This window comes from Chrysochloris asiatica, unplaced genomic scaffold (assembly GCF_000296735.1).
Source record: "Chrysochloris asiatica unplaced genomic scaffold, ChrAsi1.0 scaffold00028, whole genome shotgun sequence".
NCBI classification, from domain to species: domain Eukaryota; kingdom Metazoa; phylum Chordata; class Mammalia; order Afrosoricida; family Chrysochloridae; genus Chrysochloris; species Chrysochloris asiatica.
The window spans coordinates 19,722,779-19,742,345 of record NW_006408546.1 but is presented as its reverse complement, the minus strand read 5'-3'; the positions used below and the strand labels follow the sequence as shown (position 1 = coordinate 19,742,345).

At 42.6% G+C, this 19,567-nt stretch overlaps 1 protein-coding gene across 1 annotated transcript in view; it reads left to right on the top strand.

Annotated features, from left to right (window-relative positions):
- Window positions 1-19,567, top strand: part of SUMF1 (sulfatase modifying factor 1) — a 129,402-nt gene that overhangs the window by 48,144 nt on the left and 61,691 nt on the right. Inside the window, exons 4-6 of the mRNA XM_006846620.1 lie at window positions 13,056-13,138; window positions 16,278-16,400; window positions 17,218-17,332. Coding sequence (XP_006846683.1) covers window positions 13,056-13,138; window positions 16,278-16,400; window positions 17,218-17,332 — 321 coding nt within the window. The remainder of the gene's footprint in view (window positions 1-13,055; window positions 13,139-16,277; window positions 16,401-17,217; window positions 17,333-19,567) is intronic.

Below are 19,567 nucleotides of genomic sequence, written 5' to 3'. Positions count from 1 at the left end.
GGTAGTTTCGAACCGCTGACCTTAAGGTTTGCAGCCCGATTCGTAACCACTACGCTACCAGAGCTCCATATATATATATATATATAAATAATATTATACATCTTTCAATACATGTATGGAGTCTGCAGTTGAATACCACCGACTTCTTCTCGGAAACCCTGTATGTAGTCTGGTCGCTGTAAGTCAGCACTGACTTGACAGCGCTTAACAACAACTATTGGCTTTTTTCCTGCCTCTTGATTCTGCTGTTGAGACTACCCAGTGAATTTTTTTATTTTGGTGATTCTGTTTTTCAGTTCTGAAGTTTCCTTTTTCTTTAATAATGCCATCTCTTTCCATTCATTTCATTACCTCGTAACAGTTATGGGTTGATTTGAATCCTCCCACCCCCATTCCTCTACCCCTCCCCCCTGAAAATATATTTTCAAGTCCTAGCCCCTGGTACTTGTGAATGTGGCCATATTTAGAAATAGTGTCTTTGCAGATGTTATTAGTTGAGTTTGCATGAGATCATACTGAAGTAGAGTGGCCCTAACCCAGTATGATTGGTCTCCTTCTAAGGAGAAGAGACACAGGGAAGCAAAGAAGGAAGATAGCTATGTGAGGATGAAGGCATCGATTGGAATTATGCTTCCACAACCAAGGAACTCTTGAGGTCACCAAAAGCTAGAAGAGACAGGAAGGTTCTGCCCCTGGAGGCTTTGGAGGGCACACGGCCCCAACAATACCTTGATTATAAACTTCTTGCTCCCATAACCATTAGATGATACATTTCTTTGATTTTAAACCATCCATTTTGTGGTATAGGCAGTCCCCAGGTCACGCATGCACGAGATCCATTCCTGTTTCTGTATGTTGTTTGTAGGTAGCTCAGAACAGATGTACATGGTTCTTACTTAGCCTTACTTTAGTGCACCAAAAGACCTGAAACACTTTCAGTGATTTAAAAGTTGTATGTACAGCAAGTCAAGAGGATTGTGATGAAAAATTTGTTATAAGTCAGGGTTGGTTCATTCATTTCAAAGCGAGGACAAATTTATATAACATTAAAGGGCAAGTAGCAGTTGTTTGTAAGTCAGAGGTTCATAACCTGGAAGTGCTTGCACTTGGTTCATCAGCTCTTAGAAACTGATACAGCACCTGTTGGGTTTCCTTTTTCTTTGTATCGAGTCTCTGAGTTCTTTTAAAAATCCTTGGAGAATGGTGGTGGCTGTGTGCCGTGGAGTCGGTTCCAACTTATAACAAGCCTGTACAGGGTTTCTGAGGCTGTAAATCTTTACGGGAGCAGAAAGCCTCATCTTTTTCTTGCGGAACAGCTGGTAGTTTTGAACTTTTGACCTTGCGGTTCACAGCCCAATTCGTTACCACTATGCTACCAGAGCTCCTTCCTCTGGAGAAGAGTTATCTGTTTTTCTTTAGGCAATCAAACAATTTAGCTACAGACCAGGAGTTTTCTCTCCCCTTCTGCTGGTGAAGAGTTTTCCACTCTGTTCCGTCACTCCTTTCATACCACTGCAACAATGTAGTTGATATTTTCCCTTTACATTAGCTAGCATTTTAATTCTTGTAATCACTTGTAATATGGATCAGAATCCCTATCTAGCAGAGGTGTTGTAAAGATCAAATGAAATAAGGTACAGCACCCATCATGTCTATAAAGTCTTTCAGTAAATGTCATTTAACTGTTTTTCTTTCTTTCTTCTAGTGGACATCTTTTTGCCTGGTCTAATGAGTTAAATTTCTTTTGCATTACTGTTACCCATTTTAAGATTTGGTAATGTCACATAAAGCACAGTGCCAAGTTATAAGGTTGCTTTGAAAGGATTTGATGTTCTTGGAATAAATCCTCTTGGATTATCCCACAGGTCTTGGCTGGAGGAATACAGTTGGGATATACCTTGATGTTCTTTGGATTCATTCCTCCTTGATTGACCATCCATGGATGGGTTTTGTACTTTGACTTCTTTAGTGATGGAAATGTGTCTAGGTCTCTCTGTTTGATAGTTTCCTTTCTGGCTTAAACCATGTTCTGTTTAGCAAACCACCACTCATCTCATATAAAGGGATGATTGTTAGTGAATGTATACTCGTTATAAGTCGCATGACGGTAGTGTGAATACATCTGTATTATTTACCACTCTATCCCCAGGATACAGTGGTGTGGAGAAAGCACTGGACCTCAAGGTCGGTTTGAACCACAAGGTTGATAGTTCAAACTCACCAACTGCTCCTTGGAAAACCCTGTACGGGGTTGTTATGAGTAAGAACTGACTGAATGGCACTTAACAATAACAATACATCGCTAGTAGTTAACTGTCACATAAACCAGTCACCATTGCGTTGACTCCGACTCACGGTAACCCCATGTGTGTCAGAATAGAGCTATGCTCCATAAGGTTTTCAATGACTTTTTTTTTTCAGAAGTAGATTGCCAGGCCTTTCTTCAGAGTTGCCTGTGGTTGGTTTTGAACCTTTTGCGTTTTGAGGAGTAATTGAGCACACAAACCATTCATCATCCAGACACTCCACACCTCCACATAATAAGCACTTCATAAATAACTGCTGGATCATCTCGTGGAGCCTTTCATTTTTGATAGTTGTGGGGCTGAGACCTGGTGTGACCCCTTCTGGAGGACGGTTTTTCCTTGGCGGGAGCGCAGCATGAGATGTTGAGCATCAGGGTCTTGGTGGTCATGGTAACTGAGTTGTTCAGGAAGTTCAGTCCAGGCCTGGTTAAGTGGATGAGATAAGAAGGAAGTACTGCCATACAAGTGTCTTTTGAAAAGAATGATTGATTCTCTGCCTGACTCAGGAATCCGTGTGTGGCATAGGCTCAGGAAGCAAAGCACGATAACCCTGAAAGTTGAGAACTTGGTGTATTGCACAACGGGATATGGTTGTTTTCCCAACTTGCTCCAAAAGCAGGCACCTGATCAGAGTGAATGTGTGTGAGTGAGGCGCATGCTGGAGGCCCTGAAACAGATTTGAAACATCTGTTGAAGGTGTCTTGAAATTTCTTACCACTTCATGTGTGGGTCTTTTGAGATCTAACTTGGATTAAGAAATAAAATGATTCGAACCTTCTAAATGCTGGGATTTGCATCATAACACTTCTCTATGGTGACAGAGGTGGACTATTAAGTAGGTAGTCATGTATAAAGTTCAGCTTTAAGAAAAACTTAACACAAAAATGAGAATTTGGAGTGGGTAGAATTTTCAAAACCATCTGGCAAAAGCCCCTTTCTCTTAGAGATGAGGCAGCCATGGCCCTGGAAGGGCAAAAATGCCTAAGTTCTGGGCCGGGCTGTGTACCTGAGATACAGCATGTGCTTTTCCTATAGTATAGATACCTGCTTTAAAACCCATGAGCTAGCAGGTGATTTCCCCTTTCCTTCTTTACAGAAGGATTTGCTGTGGAAATCAGAACTGGTGTGCATGCAGAAGCAGGTCATCCAGGGTAGGGAGGGCTTTGGAAACCATGGAAACCTAAGGAACAGTTGAATTTATTCATTAAACAAATGTTTATCCAATATGTACTATGAGCCAGGCTGTGTTTTAAGTGCTGTGGTTACAAGAGCGAACTAGACAGAATCTCATGCTTTATGGAGATTTTAATCCTACTAAGAAACAGAACATAAACAAGTAAACTTAAAACCAGCTCTGATACTGTTAGGATAAATCACCCATGATCAAAATAAAACAGAACAATAGAATAGAAAGTGATTGGGGTGTAGTGTGGTTGAGAAAGTGTCACTTGAACCGAAACCTAAATGATGAATCGGAGCCAGCTTGAGCAATCATGAGTAGCTCAGGGAACAAGGGGGGCTGTGATGGGGATTAGGGTAGACTGGAGAAGTAGGCAAGTGGCAGGGTACCCTGGTGTGGTGCTGTGGGTTAATACACTGGACCCCAAGGTTGGTTTGGTCGGCAGTCCAAACTCACCACCTACTCCTCAGAAACTCTATACAGGGTCGCTAGGAGTTTGAACCGACTCGACAGCACTTAACAGCAGCAACATGGGCTTCAGTTGTTGTTGACTCACGACAACCCCAGGTGTGTGTTGGAACAGAACTGTGTCCTTTAGGGTTTTCACTGGCTGGTTTTTTGGAGTTAGAGGGTGAACATTTATCTAAATAATTAGGTATTTTTCCTTTATATTTATAAATTAAATATAACCTTCCATGACTGTGTTACATTGCTTCATATGGCTTTACCCGTTAGGGATGGACCAGTCTCCTTGTTGGGTACGCATATGATGCAGGCTTCTGCTGAGTGTATCACATGACTTTCCATTCATCCTACTATTTCTCAGGGCAAAGGAGTAAAAAATGTAGTTTTGTAATCAGTAAAAAATACTATTCCACTGTAGGAGTCCTGGTGTGGTTCTGTAGGATAATCAATAAAAAATACTATTCCAATGTATCGAAACTACCAGCTGTTCCGTGGGAGAAAGATGAGGCTTTCTGCTCCCTTAAAGATTTATAGCCTCGGAAAACCTGTACAGGGTCGCTATGAGTCGGAACCGACTCCACGGCACATAACAACAACAACAACAAAAACAAATTCCAATGTAGGAGCCCTGGTGTGGTTCTGTAGGTTAACTGTAAGATCAGTGATTGAAACCCACCAGCCACTCCTTGGAAACCCTTACACAGCCTCCCTAAGAGTCTCAGAGGCAACTTGACCACAAACAACAACATTCTATTGTTTGTAGTAATATTTTTCAAAGCCCTAAATCAATTCCCTTCGCTGACACCCCCCCCCAATCTTTATGCTGATTAAATTGAGCATTAGGTGAGTTAATTCTCTTTTAAGGGTTAAGTCCAGAGGTCATTAAGGACAGTTCTGGCGCATTGTTCATAATGAATAACCAGGCATTAGGTTTCCACTTCTAAGGACATGTGATGTTTAGAGTCTCCTTAGTCTGTGCCTTGGGAAAGCAATTGAATATTATTAAAAACCAAATAAAAAATTATTAAAAAAGTTAAGGTATGCTTCAATTTCATAAACACTTGTACCCTGATTCAGGGTAATTTACTCAGGATTCTATTTGAACTGAGCTGTCTGCCCTGACTACCAATCTATGTGATAATTTGCCTTTACCTTCTTTTAGTGTCTGGTTCTCACTTCACTTTACATTTGTACTGGGTGCTGAAGAAACAGATTTTTGTTCAGGGTGTGTGCTCTCTATTCTATCCAGTTCTTTCAGTTGTTTGGTGCTCCTCAAGTTTTATTTATACTCGGGAGTCTTGACTCTACCTGCGATTTCTTATTGTTCACTGGTGCCAATTGAAAATGCTTAATGTGGATAAATGCCATGTTTGTTCTGTGCTTCAAGAAATTCCCACCTTTCTAATTCATTTGTCTGAATGCATTTACTTTTTAAGAGAGCTGTTGTAAAGTTGTGAATTTGATATCTTTACACATGAATATGCATAATTACCTACTGCTGTATCTTTTTTTTTCTGGTGATTTTATTCCACACTGTGTATATATTTGTTGTTGTTTAAGTGCTGACAAGTTGGTTCCGACTCATAGCCACTCGATATAGGGTTTCCCATGGAGCGGCTGGGGGTTTTGATTAGGAGCACATTTTACCACCTCAAAGGCAAGAATAAAGTCTCCTTTGTTAATTGCCCCCTTTTTTGTCTTTAAGCTGTTACTACAATTCTGTGATGTCCCTAGGACAGGTGGGAAAATGTCTATGCTCTCTGATGCCCATTTCTCAAGGTGATAGCATCCCTCACATGAATTCGATATACACTGTAATTGGTCGTTGGCTGTGTGGTGCAGCTGATTCAACTTAAATCCAAGACGTTGCTATGGAGATGGTTAATTAGAAATAAGGCATATTGAAGTCATTTCCCCTGTCAATATAAGGGAGTTCCATAACTCTAGAAGTTGTTGCAGTCAAACAGATAAAGTATGGGTTGTTGTGTTAAGTGCCGTCGAGTTGCTTCCAACGCATAGCGATCCTGTATTGGGCTTCTGAGGAGCAGCTGGTGGGTTTGAGCCGCCAACCTTGTGGTTGGCAGTTCACTACTTATCTTACAGTGCCACACCAGGAGTCCAAAAAATTTTAGGTAGCAATCACCTAAACCAAGCAAGCCCATTGCCATCCAGTGGTTTTTGACTGATAGCAATCCTATAGGACAGAGTAGAACTGCCTCATACAGCTTCTGAGACTAAACCTTCACATGAGAAGACCACCTCATCTTTCTCCCACAGAACGGCTCATGGATTCAAACCACTGAACTTGTGGTTGGCCGTCCAATGTGTAACTCACTGTGCTACCCCAGGGTGCCTATGGCTATTACCGGAAGCCCTAAAAGAGCCTTGTCACATTGCTGCATTAGGGCAGAGACCAAGGACCAGATAGAGATCTGTCAGTGGGCACAGCTGAGGAGAGGCTGTCCTGCTTGAAAGAACTGTGCCCAGAGCAGTTCTGACCCTTGATGTCACTCGTAAGCCCCACAGCTGTGAGTATGGTGTTTGAGTGAATTCTGTTTGGCCCCTGTAATGAGTCTCAAATCCAGCTGAATTGAGAGGGCTGTAGTCTAGTTGGTGCTTTTTTTAAAAAAACAACCAAACAAAACAAACGTGTGCTGCTGGTATGGTACCGAGGCTTAATGCCCTGGACTGCAAGGTCAGTTTGAAATGCAAGGTTAGTGGTTCAAGCTCACCAGTCGCTCCTCAGAAACTCTTTACAGGGTCGCTATGAGTCAGCACTGACTCCATGGCCATTAACAACAACAGTATCTCTTTCAGGAGACCTGCTAGTGTAGTGGGTTATGAGGTGGGCCGGTAAACCGAAACTTAGCAGTTAGAATCTACCATCCACTGCCCAGGAGGCTTTCCTGGGAAGATTTACAGCTTTGGAAACCGTTTAGAGGGTCACTCTAAATCGGAACCAACTTACTGGCACATAATCACCACCTTAACTGTTATTCTGCACCAGGCCCTGTTCTCAGGTCTTCACATGCATCCCCTTTATTCAGTACTCACAGCGACCCCAGGAAGTAGATGTTTTTAGTATCATTATCCCCATTTCAGTTCCTGTGTGGTTCAGATGCTGTGCATTAGACTACTCACCTAATGGTTGGGAGTTCAAACCCACCTAGCGGCACCTCAGAATAAAAACCTGATGATCTGTTTTCACAAAATCAAGAAGGTTCTGTGGAGTGTCTATACTCTGTAATTGGGGCATGATGAGTTGGAACCTACTCAGTAGCAATGGGTTTCATCTTAAGTTTTGCTTTTGGTTCTTGGTATCCTTATTTTACAGATGAGGAAACTGAAGTCTGTGGAGGTTAAATCGTATACCTGAGATCTGTTAGCTTGTCAGAGGTACACTGTTGTTCAAGCGTAGGCAGCTTGCTCCAGGATCGTATGTTCTTCATGACTACACTACTATGACTGCATATTAATGTTTAAGGAGAGTGACCTGGTTTTTTCTGGTTATCATAATGGGAATGATGTTTCCCCCCCAGCTCTCTCTTCCGAGGGCTCTGGCAATGTCAGGGCACAGTTTTTATTATTACCATTGGCAAGACATCAGGGATGCTGCTTAACATCCTACAGTGCACAGGACAGTCCCCACAGCAAAAAATTATCTGCCCCAAATCTTAAGTAGTGCTGATGGAGAGCTAACCTGTTAAAGTAATGTGTGCTCATTCTACAAAGTATGTTACTCTTTCAGCCCTTTTCCTTTGTTAAATGCATGTATATTCTCATAGAGTTTCCCCCTCTCATTATACTATTCATGTGGAAGAGAGATGAGGCTTTCTGCCTCCATAAAGATTTACAGCCCTATCTATACAGGGTTGCTATGAGTTGGAACCGACTCCATGGCATATAACTCCCACCACCATACGATCCATACATATGTTTTACAGAAAAAAGCATCAAATACAGATTTGATTCTATAACTTCCCTTTATAACAGAATACATTATGTAATACTTCCTTGTTAGATGTCTTGCCTTTGCATGAATTGATACCAAGGACTGTGGAATATTTTGTAGTTTTTTGCAATTAGAAATATTGTGCAGTGGTGATGTGCTTGGCTGTTAACTGAAAGGTTGCAAGTTCAAACCTGGTGCAGTAGGAAAACTTGTTGATGTGCTTCCATAATGAAAATCCTATAAGTCATTATACTCTATAACACATGGGGTACCCATAATTTGGAATCGACTTGACGGCACTCAAGAATAACAGCAACGTATATGTATCTTTGCAAATTGTGTCAGATGTTATTTAAAAAAAAAAAAAAGAAAGATTGTAGCTCTTGGCCAAGAACAGTGTTCTCAGGGCCTTCCTTCCCGCCGTGCTGTAACCAGAGTCAATGTGTGCTTCCTGTTTCACTGTGCATATGGTTGAGGTTGGTCATCATCACAGACTCTATGACTTTAAGTCAAGTAATCCAGGGTTTGTTGAGGGTAGGTTGCTAGGGTAAAGTAGCAGTTGCATGTAGTAGCCTGTAGCAGTTGCTCAATAAATACCTGTAGTCAGACAGATTTGAGGGGAAGAAGAGAGTAAAATTGACATTGTCTTAGTCTGGGTTCTCTTGAGAAGCAAAACCAGTGAAGCTTGTATATGTGTTTATACAGAGAGGTTTATATCAAGGAAGTGGCTCACACAGTTGTAGAGGCAGGCAAGTTTCAAGTCTGTGGGTCAGATGTCTGGAAGCTTCTCCTGACTCACATAACTGTAGGATCTGATAAACCCAAGGGTGGCGAGTCAGGCGTCTGGCTTGTGGCTGCAGAGGTGAATGAATCCAAGGTAAGCAGGTAAGATGGCAGGCTGCTGACAACTCCCAGGATTGGCAGGTAATACAACAGGCTGCTGGCTCAAGTCCCTAGAACAGGAGGTTAGATGCAAGATCCAATCCCAGAAAAAGGCAAGCAAGCTTTTCCACAGTGTCCATGTACACTGTGTGTAGGCCACATCCCCAAGGAAACTGCTTTTCAATAGATTGGCTGCTTAGAGCAGATCTTATCCTGGGAGGTTACCACATTTTAACGACCAGTTTATTGAGATTTTTGGCCCAACTACATTGACACAAAACTTTAACGCTCACAGGCATTTATCTACCCAGGGATCTTCTACATTACACCAAGTCCATGGATGTGCCCCTTTGAAGGAGTGGTGGTGGTGGTGGTGGTGTACTGTGGAGTCAGTTCTGACTCATAGCCACCCTGCATAGGGTTTCCGAGGCTGTAAATCTTTACTGGAGCAGGAAGCCTTGTCTTTCAAAATCCAGCGGAACAGTTGGTAGTTTCGAACTGCTGACCTTGAGGTTAGCAGCCTGACTCGTAACCACTAAACTACTGTCCAGTACAGCTGATGTCATCTACCTCTGATTCCAGGTTTGTGGTGGATAATAACTCCTACTCCACAATAATCCCTAACTGCACCTGCGGAAATCTCCACATCCCTTCCCTGGTCGGTTCAGACCCCACCTGCCAGCAGAGCCCTCTCAATCTCATCCACATTCACCCAGGACTAGGTCAGCGGGTATTGACCCCTTCCCTGTTTCTTAGATCCAGTCATCTGTTTGAATGATTCCCAGAATCTAGGGAAAGGGCTGTCTTTAATATAGAAGACTAAAACGCTAGAAACATATACGGCAAGGTCCAGGAGGGCTCTCTGGACAGAACTTCCATGCCCCCTGGGATGTACTTACTCTCCTGAGAGCAACTGTTAACACTCACCACCCAGGAAGTCCCACTGTACCTCCATCTTCCAGGACCTCAACTGGCCTCCCCACATGGGCAGGGTAGTTCATATCAGGCTTCCTGGGACTCATTGGCCCCCTAGATGGTCCTCCTTCATCTGGTCAGCCCCTACTCGTTGACTTTAGTTGTGGTCCAGCTCTAAAGAACTCGAAACAAAGGCAAATTGTTTCCTGCAAATGGGGTTCCACGTTTCACAGACTTCCTTAGAGAATCTGTGCTGTTAAGGCTTGTGTTTGGCTCTCTACTAAAGTTGAGCACATGTGTACCATGAAAGACATCAGGGATTATAGTCAATAGAAATATATGTGTGTATTTACCACAAGCCAGCAATGCCTAATAAAGCATAACCCTGTAAACCCATTAGCAATGGTCCGATGGATTGATACTTCCTACTGTTTGCTTGGTTCCCATTGATGGTGACCCTATAGGACTGAGTAGAATGGCTCCTTCTGGTTTCTGAGATTGTAAATCGGAACTACCGACCAATTTCATCACTGTAGCTCCTGGATGGATAGGGGTTTTTGGTTATTAAAAAAAAATGATTGATGAAATATTTTAAAACCCAAAACAGTACTAAAAAAGGCAAACAAACAAAAAAAGCATTTACTTTTCAGATTCAACAAAGGTTGACATTTTTCATATATGTCTTTATTATTTTTGTTACAGTGTAAGCAATAGAACCTTGTGGGGGTGATGTAACCTAACTGATCAGTGTTAGGGGTAGGGTAAAGCTGAGTGAGTGACCTGAAGATTTCCCTGAAAGGAAATTGGGATGTCCTGGATTTTCTATGCACACCCTCCCTTGATATGGAGTGAATTTCCTGTCACTGGCACCCAAACATCCAATAGTCTACTCAATAAGAACATTACTAGTTTGCAGTTTCTGCACTACCCCACATGAAATAGCAGCCATGCCTTTTCATCGCTGCTCCTTTCTGTACAATAAAACGCCATGCAGCAATGTTTAAGGACAGAATACCTCTTTTGTTGAATTAAAAGCATTGTGATTTTTTTTTTGTGTGTGGTTTCTTCCATCAAACTGTGATTGAGATGCCATGAATGTTCTGATTGTGTTGATGAAGACAAAAAGAAGAGGAATTAAGAATGGAGTTTCTTTAGTGATTATTAGCTGAATCCATTTCCTACTCCCAGAATGCAAAGAATTGAGGGTCATCTTGAGTCTGCTCTCGTTCATCTGTAACAGTGATTATTATTAGAGTGTGTTACTTTCTTCATGACTGGTTGTCATGAGGCCATGTTGAGACTGGTTCCCTGTACTGATCGTTGGGCATAATTGAAAGACTTTATATATTTCCTTCTTGTGATACCCCTGAAGAAGACTTTGCTATTCTCTTCATCAGCTAACAGGCATGGGAAGGTTAAATTGGCTGCTAAGGGTCACAGGGTGAATGGGAAAGGCCTGACTGAAATCCAGGTTTGTGTTTTTATAGTTTATTTTTGTTGTTGATTTTGAGAGTCTGCAGAGCAGAACATACACTTATTCAACAATTTCTGCATGTGCAAATCAATGACATTGATCCTTTGAGTTGTGCATATATTCTGAGTTGTGTAACTATTCTTTTCTCAGGCATTCTCCTTAGCATAAACTCACTGCTCTTCAAGGCTCTTTTTGTTTTGTTTTGTTTTAAACCAGTTAAGCTTTTGTTTGATTTTAAGTAAGACTAAAGGAGTCCTGGAGTGGTACTGTGGGTTAATGTACTGGACTGCAAAGTCAAGTTTGATCTGCAAGATAGGTGGTTCAAGCTCTCTAGCCGCTCCTTGGAAACTCAATACAAGGTCAAAACCAAGTCGATGACTGGCACTTAACAACAAGAATTGGTCCCTCTAGGGCACTTAACAACAACAAAAGAAGAAAATCCAGTTTTGACTGGTTCCCAGACCATTGTTCTTAATCATCCACTAAACAAGGAGCTCTGGTAGCGTAGTGGTTACGAATCGGGCTGCGAACCTTAAGGTTAGCGGTTTGAAACTACCAGCTGCTCCACGGGAGAAAGATGAGGCTTTCTACTCCTGTAAGGATTTACACCCTCGGAAACCCTCTACAGGGTCGCTATGGGTCGGAATCGACTCGACAGCACTTAACAACAACAACAAACAAGGACCACTTTCTGTGGTAAACAGAACCCCAAAGTGGGAGTTAAGGTCCTAGTAGTAGTTTGTGGAGCACTTTCAAATTTTATCATGTTTGACTTTCGTGTTGGACTCCATGGCAGTTTGTTTTTTTTTTTGGGAGTCTGAATGAGGTGAGGCAGGCAGTACCTGATTCTGTCTCCCAGATGAGAGCTCTGAGGGGCTAGACAAGTCATGAACTTTCCAGAGCCACACAGCTAATGTTGGGACTGAAAATGAACCGGAGTCCTGTAAGACACACATACCTGACATTTTATCCTGATCTTCATTCATCCGCCTTGGTTGACGTTCAGCCCAGCACTCAATTGTATGATTAGTTAATATCCTCAACTTTTAAATGGGAAATACACTTCCTTAAGGAACTCTGGTAGGGTAGTGGTTACAAGTCGGGCTGCTAACCTCACTGTCAGCAGATCGAAACTTCCAGCTGTTCCGCAGAAGAAAGATGAGGCTTTCTGCCCCCGTAAAGATTTACAGCCTTGGAAACCCTATGCAGGGTCATTATGAGTCAGAACCGACTCCACCGCACACCACCACCACCCTACTTCTCTGTCTCTCACGTGATAGAAGTTTAACTAACAGTGCATCTTTTTACAATTCTTGGAGATTTATACCATTTCATTATGTATTTATGTGATCATGCTGATGTTTGTTTCTTAAAGCTTTTATTGTGAATTGAATGATAGTTTGCATGGCAGAATATTGGTTTTGCATTCATTCATATTTTGTTTCATTGCAATGATTGCAATCCCCCTCCATGCACCATTGGTTAACAGTATTTTACTGTATTCCCTCTTCTTCTTTGTTTTTATGTACACAAAAACACATGGGAATCATTTAAACATCCAAAGGGCAGATTTTGCAAGTCAGTCTCCTGCCTGCCAGCAAATAGCTTTTGTCTTTGCATGAGTTTAGGTACTCTGGTGTTTCAAAATGTCATTTGTTTTTGTTGTTGTTTAAATAATTTTTTGGTTAAAGATTAATTTACATATAAATTTGTGTGTGTATACGTCGAACTCTTTCCGTTTTATATTCTAGTGAAGGGAGATGTGTTTAGTAGCTGAATTGGAAACTGAAGACCAGACAGTGCGTGGTTGCTGCTTTTACTACCGCTGTTTCTTTTTTGAGTCTTTGTAGCTAATAAGTTTTTGTTCTGGGTTGCTTTGAGGTGGCAGCTGCTCCCTGGTGGTTACCTGTTAAAGACGCTAACTGGAGACACCCAGAAGGGCCAGACTCTACCATTCTACACAGGTGAGGCTGGTGGATCTTTTCTCAGTTGATAGGTTTCATCCCAGAGCCGACTCCTGTGCTGCTGAAAAGGAAAAGGATCCCAATGGCTCCATACTTTGATTTGTGAAATGTTGAGAATGACAAACGCCATTTAGCTGGTGTGGACGCCTGGTGTGGTGTTGTAGGATCAGTACTGGACTGCGAACCACAAGGTCAGCAGTTCAAACTCACCAGCTGCTCCACAGAAATCCTATCCAGGGTCGCTATGAGTCAGAACTGACTTGACAGCACTTAAAAACAATGAATTGGTTGGTGGGAAAAAGCAAATGTCACGGAATATAAGAAGGGGCTTCGAAAAGTTCATTGAAAAACTTCCTTTTAATTCCATTTTTTTCAGGAAAATTTTGAAGCCTCCCTCCAAAGCGAAGACCCCAACACTATGGTAGTTCACAGGCTCCTACTAAGTGACCTCCTTCCTTATTTGAATGTTGCTCCTCATTTGACAGGCCTATTGCAGATCTCCAGACATGTCTAATCTTTGCAGCCTGTCATCACTAGGTGTCTTATGTTGTTGTTGTTAGGTGCTATCGAGTCGGTACCGACCCATACTGACCTTATGCACAACAGAACGAAACACTACCCGATCTTGGGCCAACCTCACTATCATTGCCGCACTTGAGCCCATTGATGCTACCATTTGGCTAATCCATCTCGCTGGAGGTCTTCCTCTTTTTCTCTGACCTTCCACCCTCCCAAACATGATATCCGTCTTCAACGACTGGTCCCTCCTGACAATATGTCCAAAGTATGAGAGACGAAGTTTGACCATCCTGGCCTCCAAGGAGCACTCTGGCTGCACTTCTTCCAACACAGATCTGTTGGTGTCTTATAGACAGGTGTTTTCTAGTGAGGGAGTCCTGGCATGGCACTGTAGAATTGGACTGCTAACTGCAAGGTTGGTGGTTCAAACCCACCAGTCATGCCTCAGAAAACCCTATACAGGGTCGCTGTGAGTTGGAACCGACTCCACGGCCTTTAACAATAATAAGAACAAGGAGGAAGACTGCTCTTATGGATAGTAGCTGTATCCTGCCAGCTAGCCACTGCGCCAGCCATTTGGGTTTTGGATTCACAGTATCTTCATTCCTGGACTGACATACTTTCAGCCACCATCTGATGGAAAAACCACAGAGTGACAAGTCGGTCAGCACATCTCCAGGGGTGCAAGGAAATAATTATCTCAAGCAAAAATAGTGTGGCACTCAAAGCCCTGGAGATGAGAAGTGGATGGGGACTCAATAGCCCATGGAAACTGCTCTCCTAACCTAATTTTTTAGATGGGATTTTTGAGTCTCTATTTTAAATAATATTCCTGGTTATAGTCCTCATTGTCAGGGAACTGGAAGCACCTGAAGTTCAGCTTTAGAACTCAAACCCCTTGACAAATGTCAGCAGGCCTTCAATGCCTAAGTTGGGGGTCTCCACACTTATTATGGTGATAGGATGAGGGGCAGATGGTCTAGGAGATGAGTGCGACAAATTCATAAGACTGTAGGGTCCTTCATTCAGCTTGACTGGGTCTCTTCGCTCCCAATCACTATCTTATTTGCTGAATTTGTTTGTAGAAAGAAAATGCTAATGGAAAAAGGCAAACCTAGAAGGGAGTTTGTTTTATCCCAGCTGTAAACACCCAGTCTTCTGAGAAAGTGAGCTTCTCATCAGCGCTGAGAACAGTGACTTGCCCAGTAAACAATTGTCCAAAGAATAAATGAAAGTTGTATTACCATTGCTCTGGGAATACAAAGATGTGAAAGGAGTGGAGTAGAAATGTGTAGTCCATTTGGGGGTGGGGGCGCGGGTGGGGAAAAAGTGAACCAGGAAGGCACCCAGTATCGCTGAAACTCAATCAAATCCAGCCTGTTGCCATAAGTCACTTCTGACTCACAGTGACAGAGTGGAGAACTGCGCCACCGTGCTTCCGAGGCTGCAGCCTTTACTATGGGAACAGATAGCTTCATCTTTCTCCTGAGGAGCGCTTGGTGGATTTGAACCACAGACCTTGTAGTTTGCAGGCCAATGCTTAATCTGAAGCGCCACCAGCCCTCCTTGATGTTAGCTGTTGGTGTTGTTAAATGTCATTGAGTTGGTTTCTAGGAGTGGCTGGTTGCTTGAACCTCTTCCCTTGTGGTTAGTAGTCCATTGCTTATCCTACGGTACCACAGCTACTGCTGGTGAAATGTGTATAACCCTCCAACCTTTCTCACCCCTTCACACCTTCAGGAAAGAAATTACTTACTTGGTCATTCCTACTTGGAATCCATTAATGTGAGGGTGATCTACTGAGTTACAGATCTGGTTCTCTGGAAACAGATGCTGAGATAAGAGTTCAGTGTGCAGAATATTTATTAGGGATCCACTCTGGGGGTCTAATGGATAAGAGACTGCTAATCAAAGGCTGGTGGTTCAGGCACAACAGCTGCTCCTTGGGGAAAAAGACCTGGCGCCCCACTCCCATAAAGCAAATTCTCTTAGACAGTTCTTCTCTGTCATCTGGGGCCACCCTGAGTCAGAATTTACTGGAAGGCTAGCAACAACAGCACTAGCAGAAGAATCTGGAAGGAAGCAAGAGTGGGCAGAGAGAGAAGTCAAACGCCTATGCGGGTTTGACAGAATTTCAGTCAAACCCAGAGATTCATGTCCCATCAGCATTGTCCTACCCCTTGGCGCTGAAATGGCTGGGACTGTATGCCCCTGCTGCGATTAGTCACTGGTGGCTCAGAGGTGGCTCTGCGACGCTGGAGTCATACTTGAAGGAGCAGATAGGTGGGAACTTGTAGCAATAGCACTCCCAACGGCCGGGGCAACACTTCTTCCTTCACGGAGAGATTTGGGCGGTACTGAGCCATATCCACCACTGTGAGTGAAATTTTGTGGCATTTCAAGTCTCTAAAGTGGAGGAATGTTTTGAGTGTAGTTCTTGTCTGCTTAGGAGCCAGTGATGTCTCCATGTGACAGATGTGGCCTAACTGGGACTTGAGCTCCAGGTCGAGGACCCAGCTCAGTGTCATGTATAGAAATGTATAGAATTGAGGCCAAAGCCGGTTTCTCTTTCCTGTCCTGGTTTGTGGCTCTCTTCACCTTGCCCCTTGCTCTTCCCCAGGGCGGATCACCCTGTTCTCCACATCTCCTGGAACGACGCAGTTGCCTACTGCACCTGGGCAGGGAAGCGGTTGCCTACGGAAGCTGAATGGGAATACAGCTGTCGCGGAGGCCTGGAGAATAGGTACTCACTTGGAGAATCTCATCTGCCTAACAGTATGTGGAGCTTTTTTTCAAAACTATGGAACAAACTTAGGTTAGAGAGTGGATTAAAAAACCCGTAATAATAATTTCTTTTTCCTTCTTTCTGGGTTTCTTTCATCTCTGCAGAGTTTCTTAAGAGGCCCTGAGGAGTAGGTCACCAGCTTCTCAGCCCCTAAGAGCCAAGTGTCTGGTGGAGTGGGCTTCCTCTAGTCCAAAGCCAGTTCGAGCAGTTCAACTCCCTGTTACTGTGTATTACTCCTTAGAGCTACTTGGCAGGCTGCCATGCTTTTAGCATTTTCTTATTTAAACATTTTCTGAAGCAGTGTTTTTGTTTTTTTTGTTTTTTTTTTGTCTGCTTCTCAAACTATGAGACAGAAAACGTCTGTGTGGGTCACATCTTCTAGGAAAGACTCCTTAAAATAGTGAAGGCTTTTATAAAGCATCAAAATGTGGTGTGCTGCGGCCTGGTCACACTGCCAAATAAGTCCGCGATGAGGCCTACTTTCCCAGACTTGGATAAGCCCTGCTTTTAAATATGCACTTGATTTCAAGGCTCCCAACCACTTGGGAGAGACAAAGGTGGTTGTGTACTTGACATGAGCTGGCAGATGGAAGTTAAGGAAACCAAAACAAAACGAAACACAAAGACCTCATTAAAAAAGCTTTATTTATTTATATCTTTAAAATTAAAAATAACTCACAGAAAAAACTAGCAATGTTCTGTCTTTCTTTCTCTTGACTTTAATCTGGAGGCCTATCCCTGTTTGACAGGTTGATGCCTGTGTCTCTTCTGACAGACTTTTCCCTTGGGGTAACAAACTGCAGCCAAAAGGTCAACATTATGCCAACATTTGGCAGGGCGAGTTTCCTGTGAGCAACTCTGGAGAGGACGGCTTCCGCGGAACTTCGCCTGTGAGTAGTGGTTTCTGGAGGAGGGTCAGAGAACTGAACTGAAGTGGGTGGAAACGGGGTGAGAAGCATTGCTTAACTCTCTGGTGGACATGTTGCCCCCTTCCTGGGATCACCCACTGTTGCACGTGTGAATGCTGCTGACTAATCATATGTTCTTGTTTTGGAATGCGTCCTTCTTTCAGACTGTATCATTGATCTTCAGTACTGTCAAGTTGGTTCTGACCCATAGGGACCCTGTATAGGGTTTCTGACAAGCAGTTGGTGGGTTTGAACCTCCGACCTTGCTGTCCAAACTGGCTGTGCTGTCTAGTGCGTTATCCTGCTGTGCCACATGAGGACTCCTGAATATGTAGTACAAATCATAGGACATTTGGAGAAACACAAAGAATATAACGGAGAAAATGATACAATCTGGAATTCTACTCTTCAGATTTGCGTCCTCGTTAGTCTTTTGATGTGTTGTTTCCTCCTGTTGATTGTGCTAACAATGGTAGTAGTTACTGAGGGCTTACAGTGTGCCAGGAAAGGTGTTCACTCTTTGCATATATGATCTCAAATAATTGTCAGTTCAAGTCTGTAAGGTAAGTACTGTTATCCTCATTTTCCATTTTGGAGGCACAGAGAAGTTAACTAACTTACCCAAAGTTACACAGTGGGAAAGTAGCACAGCTGGGATTTGAACCAGGTTGGTTTATTTCCAAAGCCCAAGCTCCTAACTAGCATATTCACTGGCAAATGTAATTCTAGTGTATGTGTATTTCTTTTATATACTGCTTTTGAATCATGTTGTTGTTCAGTGCCGTCGAGTCAATTCTGACTCATAGCAACCCTGAATAGAGTTTACAAGGAGTTTGAACTACAGACCTTGTGGTGAGTTTGAACTATAGACCTTGTGGTTCAAAGCGACCTTGCAGTCCCTTGTTTATCCTGTACCTCATCACCAGCTCATCACCAAATACATATTTTAAATCCTACTTTCCCCTCTATATATCAGAGAAAGATGAGGCTTTCTGTTCTTGTGAACATTTAAAGCCTTGGAACCCCAATGCAGGGTCTGTATGAGTCAGAACTGACTCCATCGAACTTAACTACTACAATAACAAATATTATATCAAGAACATGTTATCTCTCACTAACAGTGCTCCACAAATCAGCTGTCTTTCAGCAGCTAGGTAATTTGTCATATGGATAATCCCTAATTTATTTACCCCATTTCTTTAGTATTGCAAATTTTGTTTTGTTTTTGCTTAACAATGCAACAATAAATTTCTTGTACATAAATACTTAACTGAGTCAAAAGACTAGGAAACTTTTGGGTTAACAGTTTTGTGATGTATGGCCTAATTGTTTTCCAGGATGCCTGTGGTGTGTTCCCTAACCTCAGTGCATGAAAGTTGCTTTTTCAGTGTTCTTTTGCCAGCATAATCTTATGAGCTAGTGAAATAATGTTAAAAACATTTTCATTTTCTCTTAACACAGTGATGAAAGGAATCTTGTAGTGGATAAATAGCATCTTACTGGGCTTCTTGTTTTCTTTCATCAGTATTACACTTAATTGTCATTTTTAAAAGTTCTATTTTTGTGAGTTTCAAATAAAAATCATTCTAAAATGTATTTATAAGCAAGACACAGATACATTAATTGAAATGACAGATTCTCACCTGAAAAAATGACCTGTTGTTTGTTGTTGCCAAGTCTGTTCTAACTCCAGGTGAGCCATGTGTGCGGAGTCGATCTGCTCTACAGGGGTTTTTTTTTTGTTTGTTTGTTTCTTTTTTAATGTTTTATTGTGAATTATGTGATAGTTTACATGGGAGATCATTAATTTTACATTCATCCTGTCGTATATCGTTTGAGTGGTTACAATCCATTCTATGCATCATCAACCAACCAAAGGGTATACACTACAAGCCTGCCCCCCGGTCGTCAGCACACAGCCCCTCTCCCTCTCTGTGTTTAAAGTCCCCAGCTGCTCCATCTCTCCACGTCATCCTCTCTGCCCCCATCTAAGGCATCACTGCTTCTCTGGGTAGGGCCCAACTCTCCGTTCTTCTCCCTTCATGGTCCCAGGAATCTCTGCTTCTAGACTGAAAAGTTAATCACTCCCCTCCTTGCTACAAAACATCTACCTTTACATTTCCAACCCTCACAATCAGTCCTGATACCAATTATTCACTATTGTATCACAAGAAACCTATCCGCATTTCATTTCATCAGCCCCACCTAGACAGATTG